The sequence below is a fragment of the Mauremys reevesii genome, linkage group 1 (genome assembly GCF_016161935.1).
Source record: "Mauremys reevesii isolate NIE-2019 linkage group 1, ASM1616193v1, whole genome shotgun sequence".
In the NCBI taxonomy this organism is placed as follows: Eukaryota; Metazoa; Chordata; order Testudines; family Geoemydidae; genus Mauremys; species Mauremys reevesii.
This window is the reverse complement of record NC_052623.1, coordinates 236,906,849-236,925,748: the sequence shown is the minus strand read 5'-3', so window position 1 is coordinate 236,925,748 and position 18,900 is coordinate 236,906,849. Positions and strand designations below refer to the sequence as shown.

At 41.1% G+C, this 18,900-nt stretch overlaps 1 protein-coding gene across 7 annotated transcripts in view; it reads right to left on the bottom strand.

The window, feature by feature from the left end:
* SHISAL1 (shisa like 1) overlaps positions 1–18,900 on the bottom strand; it is a 280,247-nt gene that overhangs the window by 29,934 nt on the left and 231,413 nt on the right. For all 7 annotated transcript variants that reach the window (XM_039519539.1, XM_039519534.1, XM_039519540.1 and 4 more), the window contains 2 exons: positions 11,443–11,542; positions 5,034–5,247 (listed from right to left, as the gene is read on the bottom strand). In XM_039519539.1, coding sequence (XP_039375473.1) covers positions 5,034–5,247; positions 11,443–11,509 — 281 coding nt within the window. In that variant the 5' untranslated portion in view covers positions 11,510–11,542. The remainder of the gene's footprint in view (positions 1–5,033; positions 5,248–11,442; positions 11,543–18,900) is intronic.

The window sequence follows — 18,900 nt, the reverse complement described above, 5'->3', positions numbered from 1 at the left end:
GCGGCAGTTTTATAGAAAAGGACCTGGGGATTACAGTGGACGAGAAGCTGGATATGAGTCAACAGTGTGCCCTTGTTGCCAAGAAGGCTAATGGCGTATTGGGCTGCATTAGTAGGAGCACTGCCTGCAGATCCAGGGAAGTGATTATTCCCCTCTATTCACAGAACTGGTGAGGCCACATCTGGAGTACTGCGTCCAGTTTTGGGCCCCCTGCTACAGAAAGGATGTGGACAAATTGGAGAGGGTCCAGTGGTGGGCAACAAAAAAGATTAGGGGGCTGGGACACATGACTTACGAGGAGAGGCTGAGGGAACTGAGCTTATTTAGTCTGCAGAAGAGAAGAGTGAGGGGGGATTTGATAGCAGCCTTCAACTACCTGAAGGGCGGTTTCAAGGATGGAGCTCGGCTGTTCTCAGTGGTGGCAGATGACAGAACAAGGAGAAATGGTCTCAAGTTGCAGTGGGGGAGGTCTAAGTTGGATATTAGGAAAAAGTATTTGACCAGGAGGGTGGTGAAGCACTGGAATGGTTACCTAGGGAGGTGGTGGAATCTCCATCCTTAGAGGTTTTTAAGGCCCGGCTTGACAAAGCCCTGGCTGGGATGATTTAGTTGAGGTTGGTCCTGCTTTGAGCAGGGGGTTGGACGAGACCTCCTGAGGTCTCGTCCAACCCTAATATTATATGATTCTATGGTAAGAATGTTAGAGAGCCAATGGCAGCACAGCTCCTGTGTAAGCCATGTTGCTGGGAGAAGGGTGACCCGGAAATAATATGGGGGTGAGGGGTCTGGCTCTCCATGTTGATACCCCGAGGTCTCTGGGATTTCCCGATAGATCTTGTGATATCTTCATGGTCAGAGAACAGAAACTCCCTTCCCCTTCCGTAGACTTGCAAACTCCTTCCCCCGAGAGAGTGATGTGCAGGAAACTCCTTGGAACACCATACAATGACATTTACTGATTTTTCCAGATTAGATTTTCCCTCCTACAGATTTCTCCATGGGAGAGAATGGTAATAACTTCCTCTGTTTAGCTGGGACAGTATGAGTAGTGTCATGAGTTTAAAAACTGTTTTCTGAGCTCTGATTCTTTTAATAGCAAAGCTGCTGAAATGATATGAAAGGAAGAAGAAATAAAGAGCAAATAAAGATGAAATACAGTGGGTATCAATTTTTTTCAAAACTGTACAGTATTTTATCTTAAGCCTTTTCGAATGGCATCTTCTCTTAACTGGGATAATGAATACTCCATAGGGATGTCTCAGTTATGAGACTCTCTCATATATGCTGTACATCTTAATTTCTGCCGATGGGAATCTTGACCAGGTAAATAAAAGTGGCCAGATACTCAGAGCTAGTGCAAATCATAGTTGAGGATCTGATCTAAAAGCAGAATTTTCCAAATGCAGAAACTATTTAAATGATGGAATAAACTGCTGTCACATCTCGCAATTCTTTTCTTACCAGCTTATATTAATGGATATTACAAACTATAAGTCTGTGCCATCAAAAGTTTTAACCAGATATAGCCCAATATTCTGCACCTACCAAAATGTATTAATCTTTATGGTAACAGAACAAATGTAAATGAACCCGGCTGACATTATATGATGTAACATTAGAAGAGTGATATAAGCTTCTGGAATGCCATGAGAAGGGCTCCAATTCATTTGTTTGTATTAGTTTGTTCCACAATTGTACTATAAAACAAGATGTGCCTTTAGATGGTACTAAGAATGGAGAAGGGGGAAAATAAAGCAAAAAAGATTTCTCCAATGTTATCTTTTAAAACCACAATCCTCAGCTGTAAATTCATTGCTCTTCACGCCTTCATTCTCCACTGTTACTGAGGACACAATGTTTCATGAAAGCCTTCTTTCAATGATGTGTGAAATTATGTCTACACAAACAATCCTTTTCATAGCTGGCTTTCATTTAATAGAGGACACTGGTGACAGGGTAGTTTAATTGTAAATTGGGCTCTGTCTATATTAGAGTCCAAAAAAAAGGTTAACCAGAACAATGTTTAATCTTACTAGCAGAGTCCTAACACAGTTCCCTATGGGTATGTCTACGCTACAGCTGAGAGCAATCCTCTCAGGGCTTGTCTATACTCAAAACACTACAGCAGCACAGCTGCACCTCTAGCACTTCAGTGTAGACACTACCTATGCCAATGGGAGAACCATTCTCCTAAAGAGGTGGCAGCTAGGTCAGCTGAAGAATTCTTCCATCGACCTAGTGCAGTTTACACCAGGGGTTTGGTTGTTGTACTGTGTCTCCCAGGGGTGTGGATTTTTCACACCCCTGAGCAATGTAGTTATACCGATGTAAAACCCTGATGTAGACCAGGCCTCAGTCTAGGTAGACAGACAGCAGTGTGGATGTTGTGGCTCAGGCTGTCAAGCCTGACCACCTTGACTGCTACTTTTAGCTCACTAGCTGCTAGCCTGTCTACCTGGGCTGGGAGGCTCACTCCCAGCTGCGGTGTAGACATATCCTGTGCTACTCTCCCTCCCTCCTCACAATGGGCCTGTTCAAAAGCTCAATTAAGTTATAAGAAAGACTCCTATTGAAGTTAGTGGGCTTTGGGTCAGGCTCTCTATATAGACTGGAGGGCAAAGCTGCAGGGGAAAGTACTGAAGTTTCACATGGATGGAGGAAGCAGCAATGCGGGATTCTCCTTCCCCTTCTACACAGCGGTCAGTATTCTTTCCACAAAAAATGTACATGGCTGAAGCAGGAGTGGCAGGGATTGGGAGGAAGAGCTGGAGAATTACTGCTATAAAGCAAGATGTTTCCTTTTTTCCCTGCTAGGATTAATGCCACATAAAAAAGAAAAAAGGTGGGAGGGGCAGGAGGAGATTCATTAATGCCATTTAACTACCCCTCCATGATCTGACCGCGTGGGTGGGAATTGACTTTGTTATTTTTGCCTGGGAGAACTCGTCTGAGTTCCTGACCAGGAAGTCTCAAGACTGCGGCCAGAGTTGCTCACAGAGCTCTAGCTTCCACTCCTTTTCCTGACCCTGACCAATCCCTTAACATTCCTGATAGTCCAGTAGGTTTCAAGGAGAGGTAGACTGGCTCAGCTGCAGCACTGCTAAAGTCATGGTCCTGGGACTTCCAGCTTTTTAATTCTTCTTCTACTGTGCATGATTTTGCACATGTAGGGTACAATTCACCCCTGTGCAGATGGGCAGCACAAAACGTATGCACCACTGAGTCCCAGTCCAAACCTGAAAATAGGACTTCCGTGGTACATGACCCTTTTGCTGGTTCTTGGCACTGGAGTGAATTTCACCCATAAGGAATATGGAAGGAACGCGTTCCCTGGCAAAGCTGAATGATTTGTTAATTATTATTGTTAGATATATAAATAGTGGTGCTTATCAAAGGCTTTAGGCTTCTATAAGTAACAAAAACAAAATTAGATTGCTAACAGGGACCCCAAATTACCCTCTCTCCCATATGCTACCAATTTCTCTCTTCAGAGCACTGTTCATAAATAACAGGCTAAAGAACATTTCAGCTAAATTGCCTAAGTAATCCAAAATAAACTAAACAAATTTGAAGTTGGCCACAAGAATAAACAACCCATGAATGAACCTCACACAATGCTTTGCAAGTTTTTCTCTAAAGGTGTAACAAACTTGGTGGTAGTGAACAGTTTCTGGTGAACCGCTTTTGTAAAAATATAAGGCTAGATTCTGTCATGCATCCAAGGCCTGGTCTGTGGACAGTTTTTATACTGGTATAGTTGTTTTGGTTAGAGATTTGATTTTTTTTTTAACTGAGACATCTAGCGTGGATGCTCTTATACCAGTATTAAGGTGCCTTATACTGGCATAGCTTATTCCTCTTCTCATTTGGGAATAAGCTATACTGAGATAAAGCACCTTAAATACTGATATAACTGAGACCACACTAGAGGTATTGTATTGTTTTAATTAGACAGGCATAGTCAGTGGTACAACTTTGTGTGTAGACAAGACCCTCTCAGTACAGTAGTGTGAGGGGGCTATTAAGGAGGCATAACTAGCTCTCTGATTCTGCTTGCCTGGGTACCACTGAGACTTAAAATAGTCTAATTTATGTCAGGAGAATGTAATCTCAAAGGGACCTACTGCACTGCCCCTGCTCCCATAGAAGTCAATGGCAAAACTCCCATTGACTTCAATGGTGCATGATCAAGACCTAAGAATCATACACTAGCTGAAAACTGGTGCAATGACGCTCCCTACCACTCCTTCTGAAACTGAAACCTTCCCTCCCCTGACATTGCCCCTAAGCCAGGATGAGGGGGGCTGTTGTCCCAGGAGCTGGCTCTGCTGGGTTTACCTCAGTTGAGAGCTCCACCCTTAATCAGGAGAATTCAATCATGGCAAGAATGCTTGAGTAGTGCAAAGGAGCCAGTCTGGACCTGAGAATCTTGCTCCCACAGCACAGGCAGTCCATAATTCAGGATCTACTTACTACCTTGTCGGTTTTTCTGCAAAAGTTCTTATTTTCTATTTTTAACAATAGGCCACAGAGCTGCTTTTAAAAAGAGAATGTGGAAAAGGATCTCAAGCAGCAGACAAGGTGATTAAACAACCAAGTGCATTTTGCCGATCAAGCTCAGTGATTGCAAGTCATTAATATGCAAAACATGCACAAATTCAAAATAGCAATTATCCATGCAAAACATTTGGGATGATTTGAAAAATGTCAACTTGCCTTTCTCTTGCTATCACTTGTTGGGGTTTTCAGATACACATTTAAACATGGTTTTGTCCAATTTTGGGGGGAGAAACAGCCTATATGCTTATAAAATTTACATACATGCTCTTAGGAATTTATATAATGGGCATCAAAGCTATAGAAGCAAAGGTAAACATCCCTTTCATGAGAAGTAGACTTGTACAGAAGAGCTTCTAGGAACGAAATGTGTATGTACAATTATTCTAATTGCTTCCATCATTAAATATATCTTACATTATGTGATTAGACTAGGAATAATTTGGTAAAGAGTACTTTATAATTCATTTACTTACTTATGCATATATCCATCTGCATTCCCCGTTAGGTTCATCTGCATAACAGTCTGAAATTCTGTCTCATTGCAGCAGTATTTAAATACCGTGTTGTTATGGTGACAGCAGAAGATGTAAGATTTATTGTCAGAAAGACGTGGGCAGTGAAAACCAAAGTGGTAGCGGCCTTTGTAGTCTGTATATGGCTCACAGACACGAAAATGTGCAGACAATGCTGTAAAACAAAGATTGATATTGTCTTTGTGAGTCATATGTGTTAGTTGCATGTCACATCCATTTTCATTTTTCTGTTAATCTTAAACAATATTTCCCCTGGCTTCTGAGAAACAGTAATTATGTATTTTAGGATTTTCAACCTTATAATATTTGATATGACTACTGACAGCATGAAAAGCATTTTTGTGACATTTTCAATTTTGAGTTACTATGTTTCTGACTTTTTTTTAATTTTAATTCATTTATTTTTTAAACAGAAGAGAAGAAATGATGTCCAGAACTACCACAATCTTGGACAGCAGGGAACACTAAAATATTAAGTACATATCTTCAACTATGAAGTTTTAAAATTATGGGATATCAGCAAAGATCTAGAAAAGCTAGTTTAAGATTTTTCTGGGATGATTTTATTATCAGCAAAGAAAAAAACATACATGCAAACTGAAATAAGAGTCCAAAGGTACATGATTTACAGTGGCTGTTATTAATGTGTCAGAAACATCTGCGCTACTGTAAAGGTCATTATTTTGATAGGCATTGATCTGCCAAAAATAATAATTAAAAGATATTACCATGCTAACAGAGCTGAACAACTGTGAACATACAAATATCTAGAACAAGAGCAATGGAAACACAATTACTATTCAGATCTTAATTTTTTTTTAATTTAAATCCTCATGTAAAGCATGTATTATGTCTCTTAAACCATTTTCCAGGTTTTTATTACACTGGTTTTGCTGGCCAATTCTCTTGAAAGAAAGAAATCATCTCTGTATATTTCCCCAGAATGTGGGCTCTAGGCTAATTGTTGTGTGGTGGTTAGTAAGCCTTGTAGCAGTTTGAGGGCTGTAGCTAACCCCCAGCTCTCACACATTGGCACTACTTTAATTTATTTAGGGTTTATATTATGGTAGTGCCTTGAAGCTACATCTCAGTTTACACACACAGTCTCTGCCCTTGAAGACCTTACAGTCTAAATATAGACCACAGACAAAATGTGGGAGAAACAATGTATTTTTATTCTGATTTTACAGAACTGAGACAGACATACTATGGACTGCTGTACACACAAAGTTACACCAATCAATTAAGGTGTTATTTTAAACTGATTTAGTTAACTGGTGCAAATGTGTGCATGGATACTCATATTTTTATATTTGTTTGAAAATTGGGATAACGATTCTGACCTTTTTTGTTAAATCGCTTTGAGATCTTCTGTTGAAAAGCTCTATATAAGAGGTAGGTGGTGGTCTCATTATTACTTATTATTATTATTGTGTCAGTTTACCAATATAGAGTGTACACACAAAGGTTTGCACCAGTATAATTAAACTGGGGTATATTTGGCTGTAGACAACACCTGAGTGAATTAGGTGCCAATAGAAATTTAAGAGAAATGAGTGCATTTCAATCCTGGCATTACTCCTTTGCTATGATCTACTGCAAGGAAGAATATGCCATTTTGTGATTAAGGTCACAACTGTGGAACTCAGAGGTTCTGAGGAGAGCTGGTCGAAAACCAGAATTTCCATCCTGTAGAAAATTCTGATATTTTGACATCTATTTTTATCCTGAATCAGGGTGAATATTTGAAATATCAAAACTTTTCATGGAATTGAAAGTTCAGGAAAATTTCAATCAGAAAAATGTAATTTAGACATTTCTAATCTAAGTGAAATGTTTTGACATTAGCTAACCAAAATGTTTCTTTTTGGTTTATTGAACTGAACTAAAACATTTAATTTCAATGTACTTCAACATTAATCTGTGTCCAACTGAGCAGCCATGTTGCTTCATAGGAACTATAGTTTGAGTGTCTCATGCTCCCATTCTATATGGGATGGGCTCCCCAGCTGGACTACTTGTCCTGTGATGCATCACTTTGATTCAGCCAGAGAGAAGACTGCAGTACATCATGGGGCCATTTAGAGATCTGAGGCAAAAATCTGTCAGGGACAGTACTTGGTCCTGCTGTGAAGGCAAGGGACTGGACTCAATGACCTTTCAAGATCCCTTCCAGTTCTATGAGATTGGTATATACACTATCCATATACATATGTCTGATCTTTTTTCATTCAAACCTACTGAGATCTTACCCTGAATAATATCTCATGACAATGAGTTCCACAAAATAATTTATATGTAATTGTGTATGTGTAAAAAAAATTGTTCTCATCAATTTTACATTGATCACTTTTCAGTTTTAGTGATCTTCTCCTTGTTCATGTATTATATGAGAGGTCCCATAGGATGACCCAATTTACCTTCTCTATACCAATGGTTTTATTGAAATGTTTAAGATACCTCCTACAGAGGTGAAAGGTATAACATACTTTTTCTGAAGTGGAGTAGCATATGTAAATCTCCACCACATTACTACTAATAATGTGAGGCGGCTAGATCCTCCTATCTCTGTGCATGCACATTTCTAGGGCAGAATAGACTGTCAGGCATTGAATGATTGATTTATGCTGGTCTTTCAGAGTTTATTTGCAATATATTCAGAAAAATAAGCAGCCAATGTAACTAAAATGTCTGAATATGCAGACCAGCGTAATGCTGTTTTCATAGATTTTGTTAGCTAGCTCTGGAGAATATTGCTATAAGTTTAGTACCAAGTTGGTGTAGAAGTATTTTATCTTATTTGTTTTGAACACTGATGCTTTTGATCAGAGGCAGGTGCTCATTGTAACAAAATATATACCATTCACTTGCTATGCTGTGATTGTTTAAAGATAGACATGACCCCTTTCAAGTATAAAAGAAAATGATTGTGAAGTGCAAAAAATTTGCCAAGTTTTGTATGTTAGAGGGGTCAGAGCTGGAATCAAGAATCAGAGCAGGGTTGGAGCAAGAGTGAGGCTGGAGCAGGCTAAGGCTTGTGGAGTCTGTTAGCACTATCAGGTAGGGAAGAGTCTCTAGCCATGAAGTGAGGTTGAGCAAACTGATCTGCTGTTTCTCCTTTGAGAGTTATATACCTGCCCTGAGAGGCACCAGACTGGCTCTGGGCTTATGGATTGGCTGGAGCCTAACACAGGAATGATTCATCACCCTGTGTGGCTTAATCAGGCACTAGTTCAGGGATGACTCATCACCTCCCATTAGGGCACTCATCTGGGATACAGGAAAACCAGGTTCAAGGCCCTGCTCTGCCCGGGCTAACCACTAGGCCAAATCAGGCAGAGCAGAGCCTTGAACCTGGGCCCTAGGAGAATGCTCTAAGCAGTGGGTTACTGGCTATTCTGGGGTGAGTCACTCTCTTCCATCCTGGAGCTGAGGAACCTTTTGTTTCACCAAAACCATTGTGTTTCAGCAAAAAAGTTTCAATTTTGATGAACTGGCATTTTCTGACAAAAAATGTGTGTTAAAAAAATCCTGACCAGCCCTAGTTGCAATTTTCCTACTCTGCTACCACCTTTTCTAGCAGAGGTCAAGCCTGCCTGTCCTTACCATAGGGCCTCCTTTTCATTCCTATTTCCACCTATTCAGACACCTTTCTGCCTGCTGGCAGGGAGCTGCATCTCTTTTCCTAGGCCAGACAATACAGCTGAAGCTGCTCAGTCTAGGTCTATACTATTCTGGTTCTTCTACCAACCCCATCATCTTATTATTTGAACTTTCCAGCTGTTTCTCTACCCCCATTGCTGCTGCTTCCCTGTCTGCCAGGCTCTCCAAAACAATGTCCCCAAAACTGCTGTCAGTTCATTGTCATCCCAGTCTTTGTTATCCGTGCCTTGTGGTTGTGATCAGAAACTATGCCCTTAATTATCAGAGGGGTAGCTGTATTAGTCTGGATCTGTAAAAAGCTACAAAGAATCCTGTGGCATCTTATAGACTAACAGAAGTATTGGAGCATAAGCTTTCGTGGGTGAATATCCACTTCGTCAGACGCATGTGTCAGACATGCGTCTGATGAAGTGGGTATTCACCCATGAAAGCTCACGCTCCAATACTTCTGTTAGTCTATAAGGTGCCACAGGACTCTTTGTCCCTATGCCCATAATTATTATTAGATATGATCTTCAAATATCCTTGTTTTTCTATATTCTACTTTTTAATAGATCATGGTGCTTGAAATAAGGCACCATCTTACATAGAAATCTTTCTATTAGGTCTTCATTCCTCTTCAAGTATGAAATTAATATAATTGCAGTAAAAAGCAGCATCCTGTAGTTCTTTCATTCAAATTATGCAAAGCCAGTAGTCTCCCTTTACAGAATCTGGGGCATAGGGGCCATACATTGTATCTATATCTGAGTTGATTACATAGATAAACACAAGTTGCCCTGTAATTACTATGGTTATCAACAAAGTTACTATGGACCTTTGTTACTGTGATGCTGCTACAAAATTAACATGTTTCCATTGTTTTAGGCAACTTGCCATTTATGTGAAAGGAGGCCAAGAAAACACTCTCAATTGTGTTAATGCTTTATAAAGGCTGGGGATAGAATTTTAAAAGGTACTTGGCACTGGCTAACACCCTTCCCAATGGTTAAAACTCTCACTGACTTCAGTAGACACAGACTTAGGCCAGCACCGAATGCTTTTGACAATCCTACCTGGGGTACATACATTAAAGCTGCCATTATCATTTTAAACAGCCATCCTGCAGCATAGCACCATGCACCCTATGTGCTAATGAGAAATGTCAAAAAATAATAAAGGAACTGTGAGAGGATAAGGTACTCATGCATAAACAAATAAAATAAAATGCTAGAATAGTACCTGGTATTTATCAATGATTTATATAATATGCAGAAATCCTATGTAAACAGGATCAAATCAAAGACATATTTCTTTACAGACAGCATGTCCCCTCCCTCCAAAGAGACAGTGTCAGGGCTGAAAAAGGCTAAACATATTAAATTCAGACCTAACAGGTTTGTTTTGGTTTGAGGCTAGATGTTGGTGTGACACATATAAAATCTATCCTCAAACCAAAGCAAAGCAAAGCTGAACCATTTTTATGAACAGTCAAGGTATAACATTAACGTTGCAAAGTAAAATTCTCAAAAGCCAGTAAATATGAACATTATGGCAGAGGTACAAACTTTACGCTATCCCCTGTGCATATGTATATGAAATAGTCTTTATTAATATGACATGCTGTTTCTGAGATAGATGATAATATATTTTTCCTACAATGTAGGTCAACATGTGTATTTGGGATAACTTATGATCATGTAATTAAAGGTTATCAGTGTGCCTGAACAATGTGCAGAGTAAAGGTTCTAAATTCAACCCTATTTTGTCCACATTTCCTGCCTTTAGATAATTTATTTGACTCTGCCGCTATCTGTGTATACTTGAGTAAGTCACTCAACCTCTTTGTGCCTCAGTTTCTCCATCTCTAAAATAGGGATAATGCTCATCTAACTTCATAAAGCACATTAAGAAATGTGAATGAAAATCATTATATAAGAGCTAGTTATTATTCATCCTCAATCAATCCATTCCAAGTTTCAAATGTATTTGCTGTATTCCTCATGACAGAAGTGCACTTAGAGTATTTTAAAATGGGATGGATGTCATTTTACTCCCGCATGGAACTAGGAAAAAAATTGATGGAATTCTGCTTAAACTTCCCCAAAGTAAATCACTTTCAGACAGAATTACAAACATGGAAAATTTCAGAAAACTGGTGAGTTTCTGAAAGTTATGAGCCTGTGAAAAGTACTTCTTCTAATTGGAACTCCTTTGTAAACTTAACTATAGCAGCGGACGAATATGAACAGGCAGAGTGCGAGGATAACGTGATCCGTACACAGACACACATCCTCTTTTGTCCAATGTGAAAATACACATGATACAACCTTGCTTTCTAGGTCTGTAGTACGTGGATCATTTGGCTGAATTGTTTGATTTCTATGGTGCGGAATCCCTCATTTTAAGGAGCTCATAGCCTATTCAGAATTAACATAGTAAAGAAAATGATTATTGAAGTTGAGTGTCAAATGTTGAGTCTGCTTATCTAGTCTGAGTCCTATTAGTGTTAGTATTGCTCTTCTTGTTTTAGCTTCCTGTCACCAAATGCACAGCTACGTTTAAGTTGCACAGTGCTTTTGTTTCAACTCTTAGTGTTACTTATGGTACCGTTAGTTTTGTAGGCACTTGGGTTTAATGAAGTTTTAATCCATTCATCCCCTCGCCCAGCTCACATAAAAAAATAAATTTCTGGAAGAAACATTACCTGCCGACAAGAGCAATAAGAACACAACCATCAGCACATTCAAGGACTGTTGACCACAACTTGTCATCGTTTTGTTTTCATTGATCCATTAGAGAATTACCTGTTTAATAAGATGCAATATCATAGTTAGGTGTCAATATCATCTCACCTTTATCTGCTGAAATCTGTACTTGCAACAATGCTTTGCAACAGAGAAAATGGTTTAGAGCAGTGGTCTCCAACCTTTTTACACCCAAGAACACTTTTTGAATCTAAGGGCAACCCAGGATCTACCCCGTTCCTTCCCTGAGGTCTCCACCCTTCCCCAAAGCCCTGCCTCACTCACTCCATCCCCCCCTCTCTCCGTCACTCACTCTCACTTGGGCTGGGGTAGGGGGTTGGCATTCAGGAGGGGGTGTGGGCTCTGGGCTGGGGCTGAGGGGTTTGCAGTGTGGGAAGGGGCTCTGGGTTGAGCCTGGGGCAGGGAGTTTGGGTGCAGGAGGGGCCTCTGGGCTGGGTACAGGGGTGCTGGCTCTGGAAGGGGGATCAGGGCTTGGGGTGCAGGAGGGGGTTTGGGGTGCAGAAGGGGGTATGAGGTGCTGGCTCCGGGAGGTGGCTCAGGGCTGGGGGTTGGGGTGCAGGAGGGGGTTTGGGGTGCTGACTCGGAGGGGGCACAGGGTGGGCCTTGGAGTGTGGGAGGGGGTTCAGAGTGCAGGAGGAGGTATGGGGTGCTGGCTCTGGGAGGAGGCTCAGGGATGGGGTGCGGCCTCACGCTGAGCAGCACTTACCTCCAGAGGCTCCCAGTCGGTGGCAGGTGCAGTGAGGCCAAGGCAGGCTCCCTGCCTACCCCAGCCCCACATCGCTCCTGAAAGGAGCCAATGCACCCCTGCGGCCCTGGAGGGATGGGAAGCAGGGGTCATGTGGCTCCATGCACTGCCCCTCTCTGCAAGCACCGCCCCCACATCTCTCCTAGCCAATGGGAGCTGCGGGGGCAGTGTTTGCAGGCAGGAGCAGCATGCAGAGGGAGACCCCAGCTCCCCCACCCCCGGGGCCATCAGGCTGCGCAGGCCACTTCCGGGAGTAGCATGGGGCTGGAGTAGGCAAGGAGTCTGCCTTAGCAGCAGCCACACTACACTGCTGGAGATCGCGATCGACTGGGAGATCCTCTAGAATCAAGCAGTCAATCATGATCGACCGGTTGGTGACCATTGGTTTAGAGTAATACAATGCGAAAACAAAACTGTCTTATTCGCACTACAACTGTTGCATGGAAAAACACATTTCCCATAAGAAATTTTAAAATATGCTATCCTTTTATTTAGCTATGTGTACATTAAACAGTATGAGTTATGTATACCCTTTATATTCTACAGCACTAAGTAGAGGTGAGCCAAAGGGTGTGCTTGGTTGGCTCACCTCTACTTTGTAATGTAAGAGACCATGCCTCAGGCAGTGGAATACTGTCAGCAAATTGGACTGTTTCAGTATGTCTGGAAGAACTAGGGGAGTTAAAATGAGTTAAAATAAATAGGGCTGTCGATTGGTCACAGTTAACTCATGCGATTAACTCAAAAAATTAATCGTGATTAATCACACTGCTAAACAATAGAATACAAATTGAAATGTATTAAATCTTTTTGGATGTTTTTCTACACTTTCAAATATATTGATTTCTATTACAACATAGAATACAAAGTGTACGGTGCTCACTTTATATTATTTTTTATTACAAATTTTTGTGGGCTAAAGCTTATGCTCAAATAAATTTGTTAGTCTCTAAGGTGCCACAAATACTCCTGTTCTTTTTGCAGATACAGACTAACGCGACTGCTACTCTGAAACCTCAGCATTCTTTGACTGTCATTGAGGATCTGCCTCATAGTGAATTTTGCCATTTATGTCAATGGGCGTAGACCCTATGCCTGATACCTAGAGTGCTGCAGTACACCCTATCCTGTCTTTCGTGGCAATATATCTAAAGTTAGTACTACATTAGCTGAGACACCAAAGGGCATGAAGAGAAGAAATTCTTTTATTCACCAATGTTAGTAGTCTGGATAATAAACAAGAGGAACTGGAATTGCTCAATTATGAGCATAATTTTATCTAGCTAGTATTACTGGAACATAATGAGATGATTGGCATGACTAGAATGTTAAAAATCAATGGGATAGATCTATTTTGGAAGGATGGAGTGGAGAAACAGAGAGGGGAGTGCCATACTATGTCAAAAAAAATTACTACTTATCACTGACAACTCAGAAGCAAATGTTCTTGAATGCAGATAGATAAATGTTCTAATAGGTAAAGCACAAGATGGGGAACTAGTTGGTGTCTTCTACAGACCACCAAATCTCTCTCACACACGCTCAGATGCAAAAGGGGACTTCAGCTTGAGTGACCTAAGGTGGAGGTCTCATGTTGCCAGTATTAAAAAAACAACTTTGGAATTTCGAACACTTATATATGACAATTTCCTAACTCAAAAAGGGTTACATCTAACATGGTAAAATTTTATATTAGACATCTTGACAGATAAAGAGGAACTGGTTACAGAACTAAAATTAGAGGTAGCTTAGATACAAATGATTTATGATTTGATTATGTTTGTTATGTGCAAATAGAATAAAATCCAAATCAATTTTATATATAAGTTAGGAAATTGTCCTAACTATGAGTTAGGAAATTGTCATATATAATTGTTTGAAATTGCTTTCAAAGGGCCAATTTTACTAATCTGAAATCAAAAATAAGTCAAAATCTGTTGGGAGAAAGAATTTAAACAGAAAAATGCAAACAATAACTGGGTACTTATTAAGAACATTTTACTATATACCCCAAAAGCCACAAATGAGAAAGAAGGCCAGATTGGTTAATAAACCAGCCTGGCTTAGAGGGGAAGTAAAAGCAGCTATAAAAATGCAAAAATATTAGAAGAAAGGGGAAGTTGATAGTTACAAATATAACACAGGAATTGTAGAAAATTGATTAAGGAAGTAAAAAGACTTAAGAAAATCAGGAGTTTTTAAAGTATATCAGGAACGAAAGGAATCCTAACAAATGGATTTGATCCATTACAAGATGGAAATGGTAGAACTGTCAATAATAATTCAAACAAGGCAGAAGTGTTCAATAAATATTTCTCTTCTGTATTTGGGAAAAAGCCAGATGATGGGATGGATAAGAATGATATGGCTACAACAGTAACTAAAGATGACGTTCAACACCAGTTACAAAAGCTAGACATTGTTAAAATCAGCAGGTCCAGATTAACTTATATCCAAGAGTTTTAAAAGAGCTAATCAAGAGTTCTATGGAATATTAAAGTTGATTTTCAGTAAGTGTTGGAACACTGGGAAAGTTCCAGAGGACTGGAAAAAGGCTAATGTGCCAAGGGTAAGCAGAACAACCTGGGTAATTATAGGCCTTTCAGTCTGACATCGATCCCAGGCAAGATAACAGAGTGGCTGATTCGGGACTCTATTAACAGAGAAAAAGGAGGGTAATAAAACTAAAGCCAATCAACATGGGTTTATGGAAAATAAACCTTGTCAAACTAACTTGATTTTATCATGAGATTACAAATTTGGTTGATAAAGGTAACAATCTTAATGTGATATACTTACAGTGCTGTAAGGTATTTGACTTGCTAACTCATGACATTTTGATTAAGAAACTAGAATGATACAAAACCAACTTATGGCACACATTAAATGGACAGATCTCCAGATGTAACCAAACAAGGCATCATCATTGAGCAGGTTTGTTTTTAGTGGGGTCCAAAGGGGACCTGTTTTTGTTGCTATTCTATTTAACATTTTTATCAATGACCTGGAAGAAATAAAATCACAACTGAAAAATTTTACAGATGACATAAAGATTGAGGGAGTGGTAAATAATGAAGAGGGCATGTCACTGCTAGAGAGGAATTTTGATTGCTTGGTAAACTGGGCACAAGCAAACAATATGCAGTTCAACATGATTAAATGTAAAGTCATAAATCTAGGAAAAAAGAATGTAGGCCATACTTACAGGATGGGAGACACTATGCTAGGAAGCAGTAATTCATAGAGATTTGCAGGTATGGGTGAACATGAGCTCTAGTGCAATGTTGTGTCCAAAATGGCTAATGCGATCCTTGGATGTATGAACGGGGAATATCAAGCAGGTATGTGATACTGGTGTGACTGCTATTGGAATAGTATGTCCATTTCTTGTGTCCACAATTCAAGAAGAATGTTGATAGATTGCAGAGAAGAGAAGAGCCATGACAATGAGTAAAAGATTGGGAAACATGGCTGTTGTATTAGTTTAGATCAGTGATCACCAACCTGTAGATCGCGATTGACTGGTTGATTCTGGAGCCTCTGCCTGTCGATCGCAATCTCTGGCAGCTAAAAGTCTGGTGGTGCAGCGGGGCTAAGGCAGGCTCCCTGCCTGCCCCAGCCCCATGCCACTCCCGGAAGCGGCCGGCATGCCTCCACAGTCCCTTGGGGGGGGGGGCAGGGGTATCAGCGCGCTGTTCCTACCTGCAAGCACCACCCCTGCAGCCCCCATTGGCCGCAGTTCCCCATTCCCGGCCAATGGGAGCTGCGGGGGCAGTGCCTGTAGGCAGGAGCAGCACACGGAGCCACGGGCATGTATTGGCTGTTTCCAGGAGTGGCATGGGGCCAGGGCAGGCAGGGAGCCTGCCTTAGCCCCGCTGCGCTGCTGCCCAGCAGCTGCCTGAGGTAGGTGCTGCCCGTGGCCCCTAGCCCCCTCCCAGACCCAGCACCACTTACCCCCTCCTGCACCCCAACACTGTGCCCTAGCCCGGAGCCCCCTCCTGCACTCAAACTCCCTCCCAGAGCTTGCATCCCTCACCCCCTCCTTCACTCCAACCTCCTGCTGGAGGCTCAGCCCGGAGCCCCTTCCAACACTCCAAACCCCTCAGCCCCAACCCAGAGCCAACACCCCCTCCCCAACCCCCTGCCCCAACCTGGTGAAAGTGAGTGCGAGTGGGGGAGAATGAGCAACAGAGGGAGGGGGGATGGAGTGAGTGGAGCAGGGCTTCAGGGAAGGGGCAGGGTAGATCCTGGGTTGTACTTAAATTCAAAAAGCGATGTTATATGTAAAAAGGATTAGATGGAATATATGGGACAAACATTTTAACATAATCCAGTCACTGTCTGACATTTAACAGTGTATACCAAACCCCAGACCTTAAGAGAGCTCAGCATGCTTAGTACAATGGCACACACCTCATTAAACATCCTTTTCACTTTTTATTAAAGACAAAGAAAAGAAGGAAAAACAGTTACATTTGAAATGTATAATATTACATAAGTCTTTTGTTTTAACAACATCCCATGACCTCTTTCCTTTTAGCTGGAGAGAGTTTTCAGAAAGCCTTCCTCCCCCCTCACCCCACCTTTTTTTTTTTTTGACAGTTTCTTAGACTGCAATATCAAAGACAGCAATAACTGTCCTTTTGGGGAAAAGAGAAGAAGTTAGGCATGATGAACTGGAGCCGCTATTGTTAAAGTCTGATCCCATTTCATCTCAGGTGGTGTTTGGGTAGGAGTGCTGATGTCTCTGGCCTGCTCTGGTCAGGACATCCCTCAGGATCAGGAGGACTAAGGCTTGGGGTCCCAAGAAATGGTGGGGTGGTAGCGATGATGGTGAAGCTCACTCCAGTAGCCTCCATCCTGTTCTTTTTTCTCCCCTTCCCCCAAAGTCTCTTTCTTTAAGGACCCACAAAAAGCACGGGGGGGGAGGGGAATAGCCCATCCCCTCATTATTTTGCCCATCTATTAGGCCTAGTTGCCGACACATCTGTTTTGGTTCACTGATTTCCGGACCCATAATTTGTGTTTACCAAGCATGATCTTAACACATTCCTTGAGTTATATCAGTAGCCTTTGTGTTTAGACTAATTCAGTCTTTGTCTCCTTTTTATGCCTTTTCCCATCAACATGTGTATTATAGTTATTGTGACATTTTATGAACTTTCACATACTTTTTACAGCTGAGCTCACAATTAAAGTGACTTGATAGGCCCAATTATAGTCTTCTCATCTTAAGAAAGCTTAAGAAAGAGAAGGTTAAAGGGTGCCTTGATCAAAGTAGCTGCAAAGGAAACAGAAATTTGAGACTAGAGAGCTTTTCAGACTAGCTGAGAAAGGTAGAACAAGACCCAGTGGCTTGAAGTTGAAATTAAACCAATTCAGACTAGAAACATTTTTAACAGTGAGGGTAATTAATCACTGGAATAATTTACCAAAGGTTTTGATGGATTCTCCATCACTGGGAATTATTAAATCAAAATTGTATGCTTTTTTCCTAAAAGTGATGCTCTAGTTCAAACAGTAATCAATTCAGGGGAGTCCTATCGCCTGTGTTATACAAGTCAAGCAAGATGATTACAGTAGTCTCTTCTGGATTTATAATCTATCAATCTATGAATCAATATTGCCAACTCTTGCAATTGTATCATTGTGACACTCTATACCTCAAAGTAGCACCCTGGAGCCCCACATTCACCACTGTGATATAATTATGATACGGTTGTACAAAGTATACCTTGTGAGGTATCATTTTAAAAGTCTTGATCAGTTGAACATTAATATCCTGTTGGATTGTATGTGTTATCATTATGTGTGAAGTTATGAAGTATTGCTATATGTGTTACTGAAATATGTTGTGAGTTTGGGAAACACCCACAGCTATCCTTTCAGTTGCAACAAAGGATAGCCAGTCAGGCGTTGATGGCCCATCAAAAAGAATCCACTCTCCCAGAGAGTGCACATCAGCAATGGAGACTGCCTGGCCCCCAGGTCACAGCGGGGATCTTTCTAGCAGCTGGAAGAAAGTATAAAAAGAGAGAGAGTTTCATTATCACTTGATCTCGCACCCCCCTCCCTCCATCTCAATACCTGAAAGATCATCTGTACTACAAAGACTTGGAACAAGGGAGATTGGTCCCAGGCTTGAAGGATGTTCAGTCAGAGCATTGAGAACTGTAAGCTGTATGTAACATCCAGCGGGGTCAGAGACTATTTGATTCAAATCTTGCTTAGTCTGTTAAAGTTAGAATTTAGACTGCAAATTTATTTTTGTTTCTTAGGTAACCAACTTTAATCTCTGCTACTTATAATCACTTAAAATCTATCTTGCTGAAGTTAATACATTTGTTTTATATTTTACCTAAAACAGTGTGGTTTTGGTTGAAGTGCTTGGGGAAATCTCAGCTCCGGTTAACAAGCGTACATCTACTACCCTATTGTCAGAATGGTGAACTTATTAATGCATTTACACTGTCTAAGGGACCCTTGAGCAGTATGAGACGGTGTATTTCTGGTGTCCAAGGCTGGGGATTGGTGCCTCTCTGTATGATTCATAAGTGGCTCAAGGAGCAGTCATGTAATACAGCTGGTGTGGGGCGCCACATGTTGATGGCTAAGTGATCACAGTGCCTGGAGGGGTGTTGCTGCTTGTCAC